The following is a 17,044-nucleotide window of genomic DNA, read 5'->3' as shown; positions in this document are numbered from 1 at the left end:
TCAACGTTGACGGAGTCGTTTGCCGGACTAACGTGTGGGTCCCAGAGAAAGTGGAAGTTACGTGTGTTCCGTTCTGACCTATCTGGCTATCTCTCTTATAATTGGAGAAATAAAGTTGGAGCCCACGTTGGACCCACTCGTGGTGTTTGGGTCGGTGGAGTCACACCCAACGTATGGCAGATCAATGATAAGGTAGAACTCTTAGGATGACAACATCAATATTAAATAATATTTTCCGAATTTAAAATTATTAAAAATATTTTATTCTCATAATTTCATCTCTGAAGACTATGACAAAAGATTTGTACCTACAAATATGTTTTCCTTAATGGTTCAAAATAGTGAAATTTACTTAAATCCATTTTGGGCAATTTCTGAATCAATCAATCAATCTCGACCGTCCGATGAGTCGGGGATCGCACGGCGTGGAGGAGGCCAGCGAGGCCTCTACGGAGGACCGTCCGTTCGGCGCTTCGATCGGGCGGGAATGTTCGTCCGAGGTTGACGCGTTGACCGTTGACCATTGACCGGGCCAACTCGACTATTATTTGCCCTTCCCATATTGCCCTCGGGGGACATCGCTTATGTGCGGTACAACTTCAAACTTCGGGGGTAATTTCGTCATTCTAGGTTTCCTTTCTTCCTTTCTTATTCTTGTTCTTCGTCTTCCCAAGACTCTTCTTTCTCCATTTACAACGGCAGCCTCACCTCATCTTTAATCCCTCCCAAGGTATCAATAGTTTCCAAACATGTCTTATCTATGATTAATTCCATATTTGATTCTTAGGAGTGGAATCTGCAATTTGATCTTCTTGTCCTGTAATTTAGTTTGCGATCTTATAGCTTAAATATTCTTAGTTCATCACCGCAATAGATGTATAATATATAGGAAATTTATGGCACTTACAAGGGTTGCATCTGTTCTTATTTCTTTCAATTGAAACTGTTTCAAGAACTAATCTCCAAAACCTACGAAATTAGTGTCATTTTTTGCTGTAACAATCCAATTTCTCCATCCCATGGGGTGAATCCTGGAATGTTGTTTGCCAGATTTGTTATTCTAATAAATGCGAAGCTGTGTCATGAATGTGACTCCCCAGATTAGATGTCCAAATCCTCGTTAACTCACCCGCAGCTGGAACTTGTGGATGGTTCCATTTGATACATGTGTAAGGAGAATTGAATTAGATTAGATTTAATGTCAGGAACCTCACATGGTGCATCGAAGTTGTCCGAAATATAAAATCTTGTTATATGTAAGATCTTGTACGAGATTCCAGTTGAAGCTTGTCACCATGTGCTGCTATGTTGGTATCATCCTTGTCCCTGTCTGCATGTTGTCATACTTAAACTTGGCTCTTCCTGATCTAATCTCCCAAGTAATCCTTGTGATGTGAGCTGCTAATGTTACTGATTGGTCGATCCAGAAGAGCAGTTTGCAGTAATCGTGTTGTTGCAGAGTCATTGAGGTGTGTTGAGATATTGCCATCATCGTCGCATGATCATCTAATTGTTGTGCAGGCGGAGCTATGAACGCCGGAGGCCACTGACAACTGATGAGCGTTCAGCTTCCTCCTGCGGCCATGGCTGGCAAAGGTGGGAAGTTGACCGGCATCAGGCAGATCGTGAGGCTGCGGGAGATCCTTCAGAAATGGCACTCCGCTGCCCTCCGGCCAAAGGAGGGCCGACGCAAGGCGGCTGGCGTGCCTCCCGCCGTCGACAAGCGGCTGAAGAGCGCGCTGCTGCTTTGTGACTCCGACGAGGAGTGCTGTCGAAGCCCGGAGGCGCCGCCGGACGTGCCCAAGGGGTACTGCCCGGTGTACGTAGGACCGGAGCAGCGGAGGTTCGTGATCCCCACCACTTACCTTGGCCTCCCGGTGTTCAGGCTGCTGCTCCAGAAGGCCGAGGAGGAGTTCGGCTTCGATCACAAGGGCGCGCTCACCATCCCCTGTGAGATCGAGACGTTCAAGTACATCCTCCAGTGCATGGAACGACATGCCAAGGGCCTCATCGACGATGGTATATGCTTTCCTTCCACTGCTCCATGGTAGCTGAGACCATCATACATTTACTCTGCATTCTTTTTCGGCAATGGAATTGAATAATGCACCTCATGTTTCACTAATTCTTTTTGTTCTCTCTCTTCTGCAATTGTAGAAGGAAATCCAACAGGGCTGAAGGAATGACATTGCATTGTTCTTAGTCTGCTACAGCATTCCAGGAGTTGATAGAACCACATCCAAAGTGGATTAGGAATCTGATGATGCATTCAGCATGTCAAGCTTGAGGAGTTGGGGCTATGTAACAGCTCGTAAAACTTGTCTTCCCTACCTCCTTTCCTAGACCTCAGGGAAGCTGCTGGAATTCAGCTGAACACATTCCCTGTTCTCTCAGTCATGTAATCTTCAACACACTCAACCATTGGAAATGACAATCTATTCATGACATGGAATGCAACATTTTAAGTAGATTTTGTCAGCCATTTGATGATCAATCCATTGTCATTTGAATTATCCTTAGTTGAGGATTTTTTGTTCCTTCATCAGTATGCTTATAGATGTGTGAGCTACTTGGGTTTTTCTTCTGAGGGGATCACTTTCTAGTCCATTTCTACTCCTTTGCCCTGTCAAAGAAGATGCAAGTTGAGTGAAGGCAGGCAGCACCCGAATACAGCCCACAAATGGCCAACCAGCTCAAAAATTGCACATAGCAGATGACTTCATGTTCACTACCATTTGCATTAAAACAAGAGGTCTGGATAAGCTAATGGGAGAGATAGAGCTGGACAGCATTTGCATGGATAATTGAGACCTGCTATTAGAATGATAGGACCACAACTAAAACCCACACACTCATGGATTAAGCAGGTTTTCACTGAGCCAGATCAGTCTGGTATTAGCCTTCCACCTGATCAGGTTTTCATGCCCTGGTGTTTCTATTTAAGATTTAAAATCTCTATCGGTTATCGATTGCGATATCTTATGGGACGAAGACATTACTTATATATTGGATATTATACCATAGAAATTTTTTTAAAAAATAAAAAAATACCAATCCATGCAATTCAACTTGATATCAATTGTCAGTTGGATGGGCTGACATATACAGGTCTAATCGATATTTGAAACATTTTTCTTCATAACCAAGAAGAGAATTCAGTTAAAGATCACATATTTAGTGAGAATTTATAGTTAATATTTCTTCCTTTTTTTTCTTCTCTGCTTGGTTATATTCAAGTTATAGGCTTATGCCAAGGTTTAGAGATTTCATACATCAAGTTTGTATTGTCAACAGCAATGAAATCACCCCTCCTTGATATCTCAATGAAATCACCCCTCTTTGATTGACTATGTGCATCAATAGTTGTATGTCATGATTTCCTCTGAAAAGAAAAGACCTGAGTGGACCTGCACTTGCTATGCAACAGGATAAGGATAACAGAAACAATGAGAAATGGAAAAGACTTTGCAAGCACTCATCATCTTTTTGACATTAAGTTGTTGCACTCTTTAGCAACCTCTACACCTCATCTATTTGATCAAATGAGACAGATCACCATGATTACATTACTAAAAGGTCAACACACCATCAACTCTATGATGAAACTGTCCTCAATGGCAAAGCAATTTAGTCAATCAAATGGAGATCAAGAAATCAAACTTCAGATCTCCTTCCTCTCCCCCTTCTGCTTTCCACTCCATTAGCAGCATAGGAATGTGACAACCTGACCTTAAGGTCTTCTGTTTCCCTCTCAGTTTCCTCTGAAAGCTCTGAAAGCAAACAATCTATCTTCTAGAGAAGGAAGAGGTAGAGGAGGACTGATCACCATGGCAATCAGATTCTCTTACACTAACATCATCATTCCAAGAGGTTATCATCCTGAGAAGACCAGCAGCAGAGCTTCCTTGTGTCATAACAGCAAGATATCACCCAAAGTATCAGTTTCATCAAACACATCTGGTACAGATACCAAGGTATAAGATCTGCTACAACTCAAGCAACTATTTTGGTGTTCATTGGATCTCTTTGGTTCTTATTTCTTTTATTGCCAGGTTTTTGAAGATCAAGCCCTGGGGGTAATATGTTTCAGAGATGAAAAGGGAGAAATAGTCTGTGAAGGATTTGATGAAGGACCACGATTCGATCAACGATCTTTGGCACGAAAAAAATTCGAAAGGTATAGTTGATCAAAACTTATTACCATAAACATATTGCAATGACAATTGAGCACTTAGAGATTTTTTTTTTCCTTTTTACAGGAATAGAGTCCCTAATTTCCTGAGAATGATGATGATTCAGGCTAATGAAGATGCCTTTTACTAGTCTACTATTGATCATAGCTAGAGCTTGGTATGTTGATAAATTTGACTGTCTTGCAAGCATCAAAAGGCATGCTTAGAATAAGTGAATCAGGTCTGAGTTACTCTTTAGATAAGTCCAGATATTGTTACTGATGGATGTAAGGCATTGAACTTATCATATGTAAATTTGGTTTCTGAAAATGAAGTTTTAATGTTATAGTATACTTTGAATTGTGGAGATCTAAGTGAAGTTCCTTGAAGTCATGATGTTTTCCCTCTGAGAAGTAAAACTTCTTGGAGCAAGAAAGAATTTATATAAAAGAAGAAGAATTGTGGACATTTTCTGGCACAATTCAATTACACTAATAGGAATCTACCTTCAAGTTGGAAAGATGAAACCAATTGAATCTTTTTCTTGGTGCAAAAGAAATAACAATATCTTTTTTCTTAGAGCAAACAATATATAAATTGGAATAACAACAAGTAGAACCTATAAAGGGTAACTATACACAAATCACAATGATTTCTATTTCTATTTTCTTTCATTAACCTCTTTAATTTACCTTCTTTGAGTGAATTTCAATCGTTAGAACATAAAAATAGCTGCAGAGATGTCACAATTATGTTCAGTTGTTTCGGTTGCACTGAGTTCATAGCTTCATAATTTTAAGTGAAAAAATGCCTCTATTTACAGCTTGGCTTCGAAGAATCATTCACCTATAAAAGATAGGTTTTGCGAATTTTCATATATGCACAGATGAAAATGATTCTGTAAAACTTAAGCCTACTTTAAGAAAAAAAAAAGAAATTTAGCAAAACTGAAATAGAGAGTTATGACCAACTGAAGCTAAGATGAGATGAAGTGAGGATTGAGGTCTTGCTAATCATATAGTCCCTGTGATCATAGATGAAAATATATGAGTCAAAGTTGTAGGAGTAACAGGAGAGGCCAGTCGATCTTGAGAACAAGAAATCAGATTTTGAGTTCCCAATGTCTTACATAAATTTGTGGCTTGTTTTCAGGTTGATCAAGCTAGGAATGTTACTTATTGGTGTTCTTGTTCTTCTTTATGTCTTCCTGAGGTTCTGCAGTTTGTGTTTATACTTCATTCTTAATGGTTAACCGAAAAATCTTATCTTGCCAAGGAGAATTCTTCCTATGGAGCTTGTAAGCTAATTATGGTCCTCTACTCCCCCAATCCCCAAATATAAGAGATCATGTTTCTGTTCTTCTGAGTTCTGTTATAGATAATTGTAGCTTCAGAACTCAGAACAGCTGCAGTGCAAACTCAATCACCTTCATTTCTACAATACCAGAAGCAGCAAACTATCTGTTCATTCTAATGAAAAGCAAAAGTTGCCACTACAACAGTGAGCATCAAAACCTTGTTGCTACTACATGAACAATCTCATTCAAGATGCAGACTGAATCAAATCAAACTTTAGGCCAGCATTTTAGAGCTCAATTGTGAAACAGTCTCTATTTATAAGGGTAAATAGAGATCACACATAGATATCGATTGTAATATCAGCCCAATCAGCATTTATGCCGTAAAACCATTGATAGAAGAATGTTATTCATAAGAAAATCCATTTTGACATACTATATTGTTAAGGTTTTTCAGAAGCTTGCCAGGATTGACTTGTCAATTTAGAGTTGAATTCACAGTGCTCTCCTTATCTGAGCCCTCAGGAGAATTCTAGAAATGGGATTAAGAATTGGTCAACAACATCCAGAACTTGCAAATCCCACTAGAATATGATTGATACTGATGCTATATACTAGAATATAATTGATTCTACATCACCTTGCTGTATCAGACTAAACAAACAATTTTTACTGATGATGAATTCTGAGAACAGAATGAATGATGCAAATTGATGCATCTCTATAATATGTAACATACCAATCTATAAACCCTGCATTTACTATAATGTATTTGGATCAATAAATCAAAATGTATTCAGACAGACTCAGCTGATGACTTCTTAGAGATGATGAGATTTCTTCATCACCTTACAGGTACTTTTCTCCTGTACATCAATAAACAACAAATCCAATGAGTTCCAATGATCGGCAAGCAAGCAACCGATGCAATTTGGAACTAGAGATTGGCTACAGAGCAGAGCTGCTTTCCACAGCTTCCCTGAATCTGAAAGAACAACAACAGAAAGAAGAAGAAGAAGAAGAAGAACATCCATTTCCACCTGCAACTTTTGTAGACTCAGGAGTTGGATGGAGATTTTGGAGGTGGAAGACTGGTCTCTGCACATCCCCCCAAACCCTGCTCGATATCGCCTCCCCTCGGGCTAGAAGAAGAACCAGTCCACCTCCCATGGCTCCAAAGCCTCCTCAGCGACCTAAAAGTCGCCGACACCGGCGATCTCGTCTCTTCCATGGCCATCCTACTCGATGGCAATGGCGAGATTGGCGACGGGAGATCCTCCGCCGCCCTCCTCGGTATCTCGATCACCAGCGCACCTTCTGGCTTGCCCGAGCGGCCCGAAGAGCTCGATGGCCCTTCCTGTGAGCTTCCTCCGTACGCCACCGTGTCGGTCGTGGAGCTCCCTGCGTTCACTTGATCATGGTCGCCCCAGAACAGCACGTTCGTTGGGAAGACCGGCGACTCCTGAAGAGTCTGAAGCGGCGGAGTTTGCGCTTCGGGATCGGAATCCGGCTTCGTGGAAGGTTCAGCTCCGACGGGACTCCGGCAGAGAGGGCAGGTGGAGTGAGAATGGAACCACATGTCGATGCACTCAAGGTGGAAGCCATGGTTACACTTGGGCAGCAGCCGGGCCTGCTCGCCGTCAGACAGCTCGGAGAGGCAGACCGAGCACTCGAGGCCCTCCTTGAAGTCCGCGGCCCGGTAGACGGTGACGGGCAGCACACGCAGCACGGCAGCGTCGAGGCCGCGCCCGGGGGCGCCGGCTCCGAGCTCGTCGGCCGCAGAGAACACGAAGCGCCCGCGGGAGCGGCGCCCCCGGAGTGCGGGGTCGGGCCGCAGGTAGTGCTTGGCGTACAGGTAGAGGAAGAAGACGAAGACGACGACCATGAAGAGGAAGACGACCGCCGCTACCATCACCTCGCTGCTGATCCTCACGACGGCCGTGTTATCACCACCTCCGCCACCGAACTTATCACCTGGCGTTGACATCCTATCTATGCTCTTCCCTGCCTTCTCCAAAGGAAGATTTAGGATGAGATGAGCTTGCTGCTGCAGCTGTCGAGGAAGAAGAAGGTGATGCAAGTGCCGAACTGAACCAAGACTTTAAGGGGAAGGGAAGCCAAACTGTGGGAGATAATTGCAGTAGCAGTGACGATAGAAGTCGCAGTCGGGTAGACGGAGACACAGAGACGCAAGTAGGGGAGACCATGTCAAAGGTTGGAACCGAGAGGGCTGCGGTCCAAGAAGGATTTGAACGAAGTGTTTCACGTCCCAGCTTCGAGTCCCACAAAACTATCTCCGCCATCGATGTGGGTGGGCCTGGTTGACTTTGTTGGTGCGTGAGCGAGAGGGAGGACTCATGGGGAACATGTCTTGGGATGCGAGTGCGTGTGTGAGAGAGAAGGGAAGCGCGTGTGTGTTATGGGATCTTTCTGGGAACCTGCACCATCAGAGGAGGTTGGCTCGCTCCTTTGACACGGCTCGATCGGCGAAAGGAGGAAGAAGACGGGCGGCAGTGGATTGCGCTCATCGGTCGAGCGTGGAATTGACCCGCACTGGGGTTGACTTCAAGTTTCTTCCTCTTGTATGGTCGTGGTTGCTCCAACTGACTTGTTCCTCAAGGTTTGCACTCCAGCTTTTTCTTTTCCTTTTCTTATATAAATATGTATATGTATGAACAAATGAGGATTCTGGAACATAAATAAATGTGGATATGCTGTAAGGAATTACTTTGGACCTAAAAATATTTAGATTTTAATCTCATTTTTATCCTTCTGTGGTGACCATGAGAAACATCAAATTAACTTGTTGCTTACTACAGAGAAATATACTTAGCAATGTTTAATTGTTTGATATCTGCTGCATGTTGCCTAAATTCTAGAAGATGGTCAAAGGAATCACTTTTCTTACAGTAGAGGCAGACTCATTGCATCCCCCTCATGTGTTCATTCCATCTGAAAGACTTACAATAATCCACTACATTCAATTGAAATCTCTACATCAAATTTACATAAGTTGTAATTAGTCTCAACAAGGCTTTGTTACACACCTAATTCCTTCGTTTCCTCTTTGTTCCAATGGATGACGACAAAATGGCACGAGGAACCTTCCAAGGTTTGTCAAGTCTGCCTACCTAACAAAGGGGAAAAAGAAACAAACATACAACAAAGGAAGGAGACACTTCCAAGACTTTGACTGCCTTTGCGTCAATATGGTGTATCACATGCAAGCAATCAACATGAGGTTCTGAAAGAATTTTGACTACAGTAGTGTAAACACAAGATTTTTTATTTTCCATGCATCTTATGTCTAACATAACCATGCAATGACTGTTAAGAAGCAAAAATATGTACCACTGAGATAAAATTATTAAAGTGGAAGTGTAGAATTATTAGCAAAGATTTAAAAAACCAATCATGAATAATTTTATATGATTTTAATAAAAATAAATAAAGGAGAAAGAATCATTTGAGGTGACATGGACATATGCCTCTGCTAGGAGAAATCATAAATGTTATAATTAGAAGAGGTAAGCTAGATAAAAGATGATCTCAAAAAATTGTATTAGAAATTACAAATAAAGATCCAGATATTCTTAATTCAACTAGAGATCTCGTTTTGAAAAGAGTTCAATGACAGTAAAAATCCATGTCATTAATCCCAAATGTATATATATATATATATATATGCATTGCAGCTTGAAACAGCAAGTAACAAGGTGGCACCATCCAATTCTTTCTGTTACAACTCATGGCATTTCATTGTAGACAGTAAATCTAGTTGCTCTTTAAATCAAAATTTATGATGATGAAATGCTATTGTTGGACTAATGGAAAATATCAGACAATCAGCCACAGCTTAGGAATATAAACAGCAAAGTCCTCAATTTGTGCATCAGATATATCGACAATGGAACATCACCATTTTCACAAAAGAATTTAATTGTTTATCCAATACCGACTGTGCTTCTACAAGGAAACTAACATTCTGATATTAATGTATGGTCTGCCAGCTTCATCACACTGATCAAATGAAGCAAATTCACCTAGAGTGGCATTTGGGGTTGCTGTCCTACACCACTACTAGTTCAGTTCCCCATTGTGGCCAAGAGAAAATAATGCTTGGGTGCTCATTATTTCACTTTGGAAAACAATTTTACTTGAAAAAGTAAATAAAAAACCAGTAAGTTTAGGAAATGGTCACCAAAACATGGACAGGAAAAGGAACTAACCCCTCTTCTACTTGAATCATGATGTGAGAAATCCAAGATGGTTCAGGAAATCAATGTTCACAAGGTCGAGGATATACACTCAGACAACTTCTGCCTCCATTTTCATCTCCACCTTATGATCGCTGAACCCCATGTGAGTCCCGCACCAAAGCCTGCAGTGGCAATGGTGTTGCCAGCCTGAATTTTGCCACCCCGGATGGCCTCATCCAATGCTAGAGGGATGGATGCAGCACTTGTGTTGCCATAGTTTGCCAAATTTGATATGACCTTATCAGAAGGGATCTCTAATCGGTTGGATACAGCATCTATGATCCGCTGGTTTGCCTGCCAAATAGTATTCATTACCAACTTTTAGGAAATTAGAGAATTTTACAATGAATTGCAGCCTGGTAGGTGTTTACCTGATGAAGTAGCAACCAATCAATGCTTGAGCTACTGAGGCCAGCTTCTTCCAGTGCTGCTTCGATAGACTGTGGTACAGAGCGCACAGCAAAGCGGAAGACCTCTTTACCATTCATTTGGATGCAAGAAAATGATGATTTCCTTGGAGGAAACAGAGGAGCACCATTACTGTTTGAGATCAATTTATCATCGTCACCTTGGGCTAGAGCATTTAGTTGCCTGCAATGGAACCATAGCCGGTCATTGGATGAGACTAATGGACAGAAAATATAGATCAAGATTATCCCATAGATCCACACCTATGGCCATGGCCATCACTGTGTAAGTCGAAGCCAAGCAAGCCATCTTCATCACTATGGCATGCCTGCAAGGAGTAAATAAGGTAAGCTAAACTTTTAGCAGGAAAATTTTATAGATGCATCGAACAAACTTTATTTGATACGAATATAAATAAAATAATGGCAAGAGAACTTCCCTCACATTGCTTTTAGCCCCTAAGATTGTGCCTACCATGTTAAATACTTTAAATCTTCAATCTCTACAGCACATAACCTAACTAAGATGGCAAAGGGCTTTAATGATCCCAAAAACATCAGGTCTGAACCGTCTAGCTGCAGTTTAGTCTAATTCAGAGAAGGAAACAGCAGCTGTCTGTAGTAGGCATGCTATTACAGCAGAGAGAAAAGGGGAAAAAGGTGGCAGAGAAAAGGAATATAGGGAAAACTAGGAAGAATAACAAAAGAATAATGAGGCAATAACAAATAAGAAAAAAGATAGATGGCCTTAGGCCAGAATATAATTTTTTTTTCTACTAAATATGTCAAGTTCGTAGAGTTTCAAACAAGCACAGAAATCATCTATAACTTGAAAATGGAAAGTCAAGCAACACGTACATCTTTTCTTGTTTTCACAGAGAAAATATTTACTTTTTTGATGGATTTAGTCATGAAATTCTTCTTTTATGTATAAAGCTGCTAAATAGACATAAGCATATAACACAAATCCCAACTTTTGCTCTCCATTTGACTCAGTCAGCTCCAACAATGCCCCTCGCTTTAGTAATGAAGTAATAAAATTAGAATATTTAATCTTCTAAAACTAAGGTCTCCAGGTTTTAAATTGACCTTTAGCTACATCAATTCATTCCCATTGTGCATATCTTGTTCATGAGACTTCTGAATATCATCCAAGCAGATGCAGACCCATGAAAATCCTGCTTCCAGTTTAGACAATGTTGGAAAGCGCTGGTCCAATCCATCTCCATTAACAACTACATGATTGATTGTGGTCAAAATATCATCTAGATTCAAAGACTCCGTAGGTAAATGAAATCCTCATCATAGTCATCTCATAGATAGGCAGAACCATTGCAGAAAATTTCATACAAAATTACTGGGTTGTTTATACTTCCATTATACAGCTAAATTGTTTAATGTTGTTCAGTTGACATGGCTCCTTCAATCTATATGGAAAATTAGGGTTTATAAAACTTCGTCTTCCATTACCCCAACCTCTTGTAGAATTGTGCTTGATCCGTTGATACATATTGCCCAATCCTGCTAGTCCTATTGCTTGTCTTATAATTTCACATTGAGAGATCATGATCATGGTCCTGAGTTGTTTAAGCTCCATTCCCCAATTCATTGGTGCACCATGTTCATCAAACATTATATTATCAGTACCTAGGTTTCAAGAAACAATGTGACAAAGGCAAACCCTTCCCATTCTTCTTGTGGACACCACTTAAACGAACATAAGCCCACCATCTCCATTGCAACACTCTTTAAGTTCATTACAACAACAACAACAATAACAATAAAGCTGTAAGTCCCAACTATTTTGGGTCGGCTACATGGATCTTTTGCTGCCATTGAAATTTGTAAAAAGTCATAAGTTTAATTAGGTTCAAAGTACTTAAATCTTTATTTATAATTTATATTAAAGTCTTTTTAGGTCTTCCTTTATCTCTCCTCGTACCACTAATATTAATCATTTCATCTCTTCTAGCTACCGCATCCGAGGGTCACTCTTTAAGTTCATTGGTATTCCTAAATCTCTAATAACATATGCAGAAAAGCTACCACCCTTGACCATGCTTAATGGCAAAAGCAAATTTTCTCTACATCATCTATTTTTATTTGTGATAGTTTTCTAATTTTTGAGATTATATATAACAATAAAGTGATAAGTAACCTGTCAGTCAAAGTTGCAATGTTGCAGATGCAGACATTTATTGATGCATCATCCTTTTTTAATTGTATATGGTCTAAATATTCCAGCTCCTAATGGCAGCTGCTATCGGTTTATCAACTGTTAACCAGGCAAGTTGCCAACTTTCGAACACTCAACAAGCTTTTCGTTTTTACGAAGTAAGCTGATTTCCTAAAACTTCAGAGAACATAATGTAGTTCATGATCAAAAGCTAAGGCTGACTATCATGTTCTTGCATGTTTAGCAGATTATTGTTAACAACATGGCATCTTCTTTAATTGAGCTAAATGACGAAACAGGTAGAATTATAAATGAGAAGCAAAAGTTAAAATACATGACAAATTATTGTCTTCTGAGTAGTATTCACATATGACCAATATTAAAATTAATGGAATGTCATAAACTTCAATTTTTGATAAGTTGTACATGGAGACACTTCCATGCTAGCTGGGTTCCAAGTAAAGATTTGTGGATCCATCACATATGGCATCCATATGGTAGAGAACTATACAATTGGTATATGTGCTGGGCTGCAACACCATAAATGTCATTTTTGAAGTGTTGTTTTGAAATTCTGACAATCTAAAAATTTAAGAAGCACTCAAAGAGATAAAAAGAAGTACAAGAGGGAAGTGTCAGCTAATACAATTAACTTGTCTGTCACCTTTTGCTTTTGGTTTTTCAATCCTTTTAATGTCAGCTTGCACATTATTAAGAATTCTTGCAAACTGTTATTCTTATCTTCATTACGACAGATAAAAATGTCATTTTATTTCTTTTAACCCCTAGTTTACTTACAATTACTCGTGATCCAAAGCGTTGATAATATAAATTAACAATATTGACAAATGAAGGTCAAGTCATGTAACTATTCCATGTTCATACAATGGCAGTAAAGAGATTGTGTGATGGTGTCAATAGAAAATAGTGACATCTTTTACCTTTAAATATATCCCAATATGAACAGTGTAATAAGTTGAATTAGCTCTTCTATCGAAAGGCAACAAAACACAACCTGGACTAACACAGCACCAGCAGCATCACCAAAAAGTATGCATGTGCCTCTATCTGTCCAGTCCACATAGCGTGAAAGGGCATCTGCTCCAATTACCAATATATTCTGAAACCCACCACCTGTAGCTGAAGCAGCATAGTTAGTGCTATAAGCTATTGGATATACCAGCAACCATATTTTCATATAAAAAAGTAGTTTAGACCTTTAATGAAGCGAGTAGCAGAGATTAGGCCCACAATAAACCCACTACAAGCAGCTGTTATGTCAAAGGCCCATGCATTTTTGCACCCTAAATCCCTCTGAACCTAAAAAAGACAAAAAGAAAGTTTTCTATATATAAACCTGCAGAAACATAATGAGAAACAAATGCTAATATTCATAACTTAATGAGCTAAGCTGAATAAAGTACACTTTCAAAAAGAGAAGCATGAAACAAGATTCCAAGAAAATTCAACAAAGTTTTCCAGAACTGGCAAACTCAAGAGAAGAGATGAACAATGAAAAAGAAATGATTGAATTTTGAATATAGAAGATGAACTCATCAAAGCAATAAGATTATCATATGAAGGATTTTCACATGTATAAGCACAGGCAAGTTCCAAGCTCCAAAATCATTTGACTCGAGAATCTGTACAACTTTCACAGCAATGGGTCTAGGGTTCCTCAAGGTGGAAGGATATAAGATTAGCAGGAAGCATGAAGCATAATAGCAGCTTGAACTTTCAATTGCTACTAATGACTAAATAAATTTAGACTAAATGCAACTGGCAACTAGATTAGACAACCATAAATAAGGACTGTCGATTCCTAAAGCTGCACACATGCAGTGATATCCTGAGTTGCAAGGTTCAAGAGAGTGTTTGGCATTTTCATCTAAAGTTAAGTCACCAGAAATATATATTTAAGAACTTGATCTAAGCCAAGCCAGATCCTTTTTTAATCTAAAAGAGATTCAAAAAATTGGGAGTATCATTCAGAAGCAACATCAAGTAGACCTGCGTGCCACATCCAAAAAGATCATCTGGAGTGGATGTGCACATTATGACAAGATCAACTTCTTCAGCTTCTAATTGAGCCATTTGAAGAGCGCCTTTTGCTGCGTCTACAGCGAAACCACTCAATGTTTCATTTCCTGCAAGATTTTCTTTATCATATACACTGATAAAGATTCAAATTTAAGATCTATTTTGTTTCATATTTTTGCACTTTAAAATAAAGAGAACAGAAAAACAACAGCTTATATGACTTCTAGTTTCATTATGTGACATAAACCATATGTTAAGATTCACCAGTGGAACATTGAAATAACAGTTTCCTGGCAAGTGCTGTAGTGTCAAGTTACAGACAACAGTGTCCTTTTGGTATTTGATTTGTTTTATACTGACCTTTTTTTAGTGTTAGCTGCACAGAAGTTCTGTTCAAACCTCACAAATGCACCTTTTGAACACCAAAATTTTCAAAAAAGAGAAAAACTTAGAAATACAGATCATGCAAAATCACAGTAGTTTGTCTATATAGAAAGGAAGATTTGCCTATGGGCACATCCCTCTGAAGAAGAAAAAACATGCTTTTTGGAATAATATGTGTCATTCACAGAAGCATTGGACACAATTTCATCGTCATTACAGTTTTACTACTTTTGAATTTTTTTTTTTATGAGACTGATCATTGATGATGATCTCGAAGCTTGTTCCACAAGAAAAAAAGACTAGTGTGCCACAGAGTCAAAAGAATTGCAGATGGGTCTTATGAACAATGTGATACACAAAATTAATGAAGAAATTGAGTAATTTATGACAGATACCTGAAAGAACTCGTCTGTTACGAATCCCTGTTCGAACAGAAATCCATTCATCTGAGGTTTCAACAATATGTGCAAGGTCATCATTGGAAATAAGAAGCTTCGGCACAGACGATCCACAACCAACAAGTTTTGAACCCATGCCAATGACTCTGCACTTTTCCATTGTTAGAATGGATTCATAGTTTCAAAAAGCATGTTCAACTACCCATCAGAAAACTCTTTGGCTTCATTTTTGTAAAATACAAACTACCTAAGGTAGATCAAATAAAAGCACAATACATAAAATAAAGCAAAACAAAGCTTTGGTGTGGCCTAATAGGCAAAAACATGAAAGTCAGTGCACATGTAGATTGTGCATTAAAACCATTAACAAAAGCAAGGAGTAAATATAGTCTATCGCTATGACCTTAAAGAAAATGAATTGAGTCTGAATAAACTCCAGTTTTATGGAACCGAGAGGAACACCAAGTTGCCAAAGAAACCATACTAGGCCAAAGTAGGTTTTACTAGAAATTATTTTATTGGTAAAAAGAGGGTTTCATGTAAAAATAGATTGCAGAAAATGCTTTCTTTACAATGCCATATAGTTATGGTCATAGCAACCCCAAGAGATGCCACAAAGTCGTATGATTTTATTGATCCTCCTTAAATCATTCACAATGAGGGTGGATCAACTTGTCTTGTGAGACTTTGTTTATGGAGTTGTAAGACTATCCATTTGATTGATTCGACCTTCTACACATGTCTAAGTTGCTTCTGCCTACAGGCCGTGGAGTCCCAATCTTCTGATGAGCTACAATGTCCAATTTTCTAGACACTCTTTTGTCATGCTCGAAATTATATAGCTCTCATGCTTCATGAAACCACTCTAATATTAACTTCTACTCTTTAGTACACAAGCAATAAGCACAAGCCGTCAGTCAGAAATTCACCCATTATACTCTCAGACCTTCGATGAAGCCTTCTCTGAGGGAGTTTTGCCTGTTGGCTACTTCTTCCTATCTAAGATAGATAGTCATTGTCGCTGTTCTCATGGAATACCTAATTAAGCCTTATCATTTGTCAAGCTTACAAAAGCAGAACAACTAAGATTTTCAAATCGTGGTACCAATATCAGTATCGTTTACTTAGTCCCCATTCTGCAGCGCGCAGAGTCCTCTGTTGAGGACCGATTGTTGCAAAATATCTTGATATGAATATCTTGGGAACCAATTAGACTAAAAAAAATATGTTGCAACTGTATTCTGAATAAAGCAATGCAAATCTTAAATCTTTTGGTGACTCGCTCAAGATCATGTCGCCCACCCACCAAAACAGAGCAGACTTTGCGTACAGCGGAAGATAACTCCCACAAAGACCAAAGAAACCAAGCCAAATCACAAAGGGGCTAAGATGAAGGCGTACCTTGGACGATGTGACCTCGACGAGGCAGCGCCGAGAACGTGGCCTTCGACACCGTCATCCCCGGCGGCGCAGCAGATGAACGGCGCCCTCTTGTCGGATCTGGAGAGCCACAAAGGAGCCCGATTTCTCCACCGGAAAGAGTGCAGGGACGACGAGACGAGCCCCAGCGCGTTGGCCATTCGGCGAATCGACGCCTGGAGACGGGAGGAGGAAGAGAGAAACGAAATGGAGATTGGAACGACGACGTCTCGAAGAGAAGAGTAGGCAGCACGGGGGACGAAGCTGGGTCGGCGTTGGAAAAAGCTTCGGTAACTCCCGACCGGATGGCGAACCGAAGCGACGGTGCTGATCGGCTGTATCTGCCGAGTCACCACACTGAAACAGAGACTTTCCATTTGTCAAAATTAGCGGGACCCGATGGACGTGCGATGGGCCCACTGTTTTGACTAATTATTAGCTAGTTTCTAGAGGCGCAGGATCCGGACACCTAAAAGAGAGGTTTTCCCGTGA

General features: G+C 39.9%; 4 protein-coding genes across 4 annotated transcripts; 2 read left to right on the top strand and 2 right to left on the bottom strand.

The window, feature by feature from the left end:
• Positions 1–697: 697 nt before the first annotated feature.
• LOC135641569 (auxin-responsive protein SAUR36-like) lies at positions 698–2,545 on the top strand. Its single transcript, XM_065157026.1, has 3 exons — positions 698–730; positions 1,522–2,019; positions 2,158–2,545. The coding sequence occupies exons 2-3, from the start codon at positions 1,557–1,559 to the stop codon at positions 2,184–2,186; spliced, it is 492 nt and encodes a 163-aa protein (XP_065013098.1). The 5' UTR covers positions 698–730; positions 1,522–1,556; the 3' UTR covers positions 2,187–2,545.
• Positions 2,546–3,559: 1,014 nt separating this feature from the next.
• Positions 3,560–4,523, top strand: LOC135641570 (uncharacterized). Its single transcript, XM_065157027.1, has 3 exons — positions 3,560–3,974; positions 4,053–4,177; positions 4,260–4,523. The coding sequence occupies exons 1-3, from the start codon at positions 3,828–3,830 to the stop codon at positions 4,321–4,323; spliced, it is 336 nt and encodes a 111-aa protein (XP_065013099.1). The 5' UTR covers positions 3,560–3,827; the 3' UTR covers positions 4,324–4,523.
• Positions 4,524–6,198: 1,675 nt separating this feature from the next.
• Positions 6,199–7,782, bottom strand: LOC135641568 (RING-H2 finger protein ATL3-like). Its single transcript, XM_065157025.1, has one exon. The coding sequence runs from the start codon at positions 7,454–7,456 to the stop codon at positions 6,527–6,529; it is 930 nt and encodes a 309-aa protein (XP_065013097.1). The 5' UTR covers positions 7,457–7,782; the 3' UTR covers positions 6,199–6,526.
• Positions 7,783–9,679: 1,897 nt separating this feature from the next.
• LOC135641567 (beta-ketoacyl-[acyl-carrier-protein] synthase III B, chloroplastic-like) lies at positions 9,680–16,889 on the bottom strand. The gene is made up of 8 exons (XM_065157024.1): positions 16,535–16,889; positions 15,131–15,279; positions 14,322–14,458; positions 13,529–13,631; positions 13,327–13,445; positions 10,400–10,464; positions 10,100–10,319; positions 9,680–10,022 (listed from the first exon to the last, which is right to left on the bottom strand). Exons 1-8 carry the CDS (start codon positions 16,711–16,713, stop codon positions 9,801–9,803), a joined length of 1,194 nt encoding a protein of 397 aa, XP_065013096.1. The 5' UTR covers positions 16,714–16,889; the 3' UTR covers positions 9,680–9,800.
• Positions 16,890–17,044: the final 155 nt, after the last annotated feature.

This window comes from Musa acuminata, chromosome BXJ3-6, assembly GCF_036884655.1.
Source record: "Musa acuminata AAA Group cultivar baxijiao chromosome BXJ3-6, Cavendish_Baxijiao_AAA, whole genome shotgun sequence".
Taxonomy (NCBI): Eukaryota; Viridiplantae; Streptophyta; class Magnoliopsida; order Zingiberales; family Musaceae; genus Musa; species Musa acuminata.
Note: the sequence above shows the minus strand (reverse complement) of the source record. Positions and strands in the feature narration are given on the sequence as shown.

Bases quoted from the DNA above. Each gene is read 5' to 3' on its own strand.
- LOC135641569 (XM_065157026.1), top strand. From the start codon at position 1,557: ATGAGCGTTCAGCTTCCTCCTGCGGCCATGGCTGGCAAAGGTGGGAAG. The intron at 2,020-2,157 runs GTATATGCTTTC...CTGCAATTGTAG, and splicing joins CAAGGGCCTCATCGACGATG to AAGGAAATCCAACAGGGCTG.
- LOC135641567 (XM_065157024.1), bottom strand. From the start codon at position 16,713: ATGGCCAACGCGCTGGGGCTCGTCTCGTCGTCCCTGCACTCTTTCCGG. The intron at 13,632-14,321 runs GTCTACTTGATG...TGTCTTTTTTAG, and splicing joins TTTTTGGATGTGGCACGCAG to GTTCAGAGGGATTTAGGGTG. The intron at 10,320-10,399 runs GTGTGGATCTAT...GTTCCATTGCAG, and splicing joins AGTGATGGCCATGGCCATAG to GCAACTAAATGCTCTAGCCC.
- LOC135641570 (XM_065157027.1), top strand. From the start codon at position 3,828: ATGGCAATCAGATTCTCTTACACTAACATCATCATTCCAAGAGGTTAT. The intron at 3,975-4,052 runs GTATAAGATCTG...TTTTATTGCCAG, and splicing joins CATCTGGTACAGATACCAAG to GTTTTTGAAGATCAAGCCCT. The intron at 4,178-4,259 runs GTATAGTTGATC...TCCTTTTTACAG, and splicing joins GCACGAAAAAAATTCGAAAG to GAATAGAGTCCCTAATTTCC.
- LOC135641568 (XM_065157025.1), bottom strand. From the start codon at position 7,456: ATGTCAACGCCAGGTGATAAGTTCGGTGGCGGAGGTGGTGATAACACG.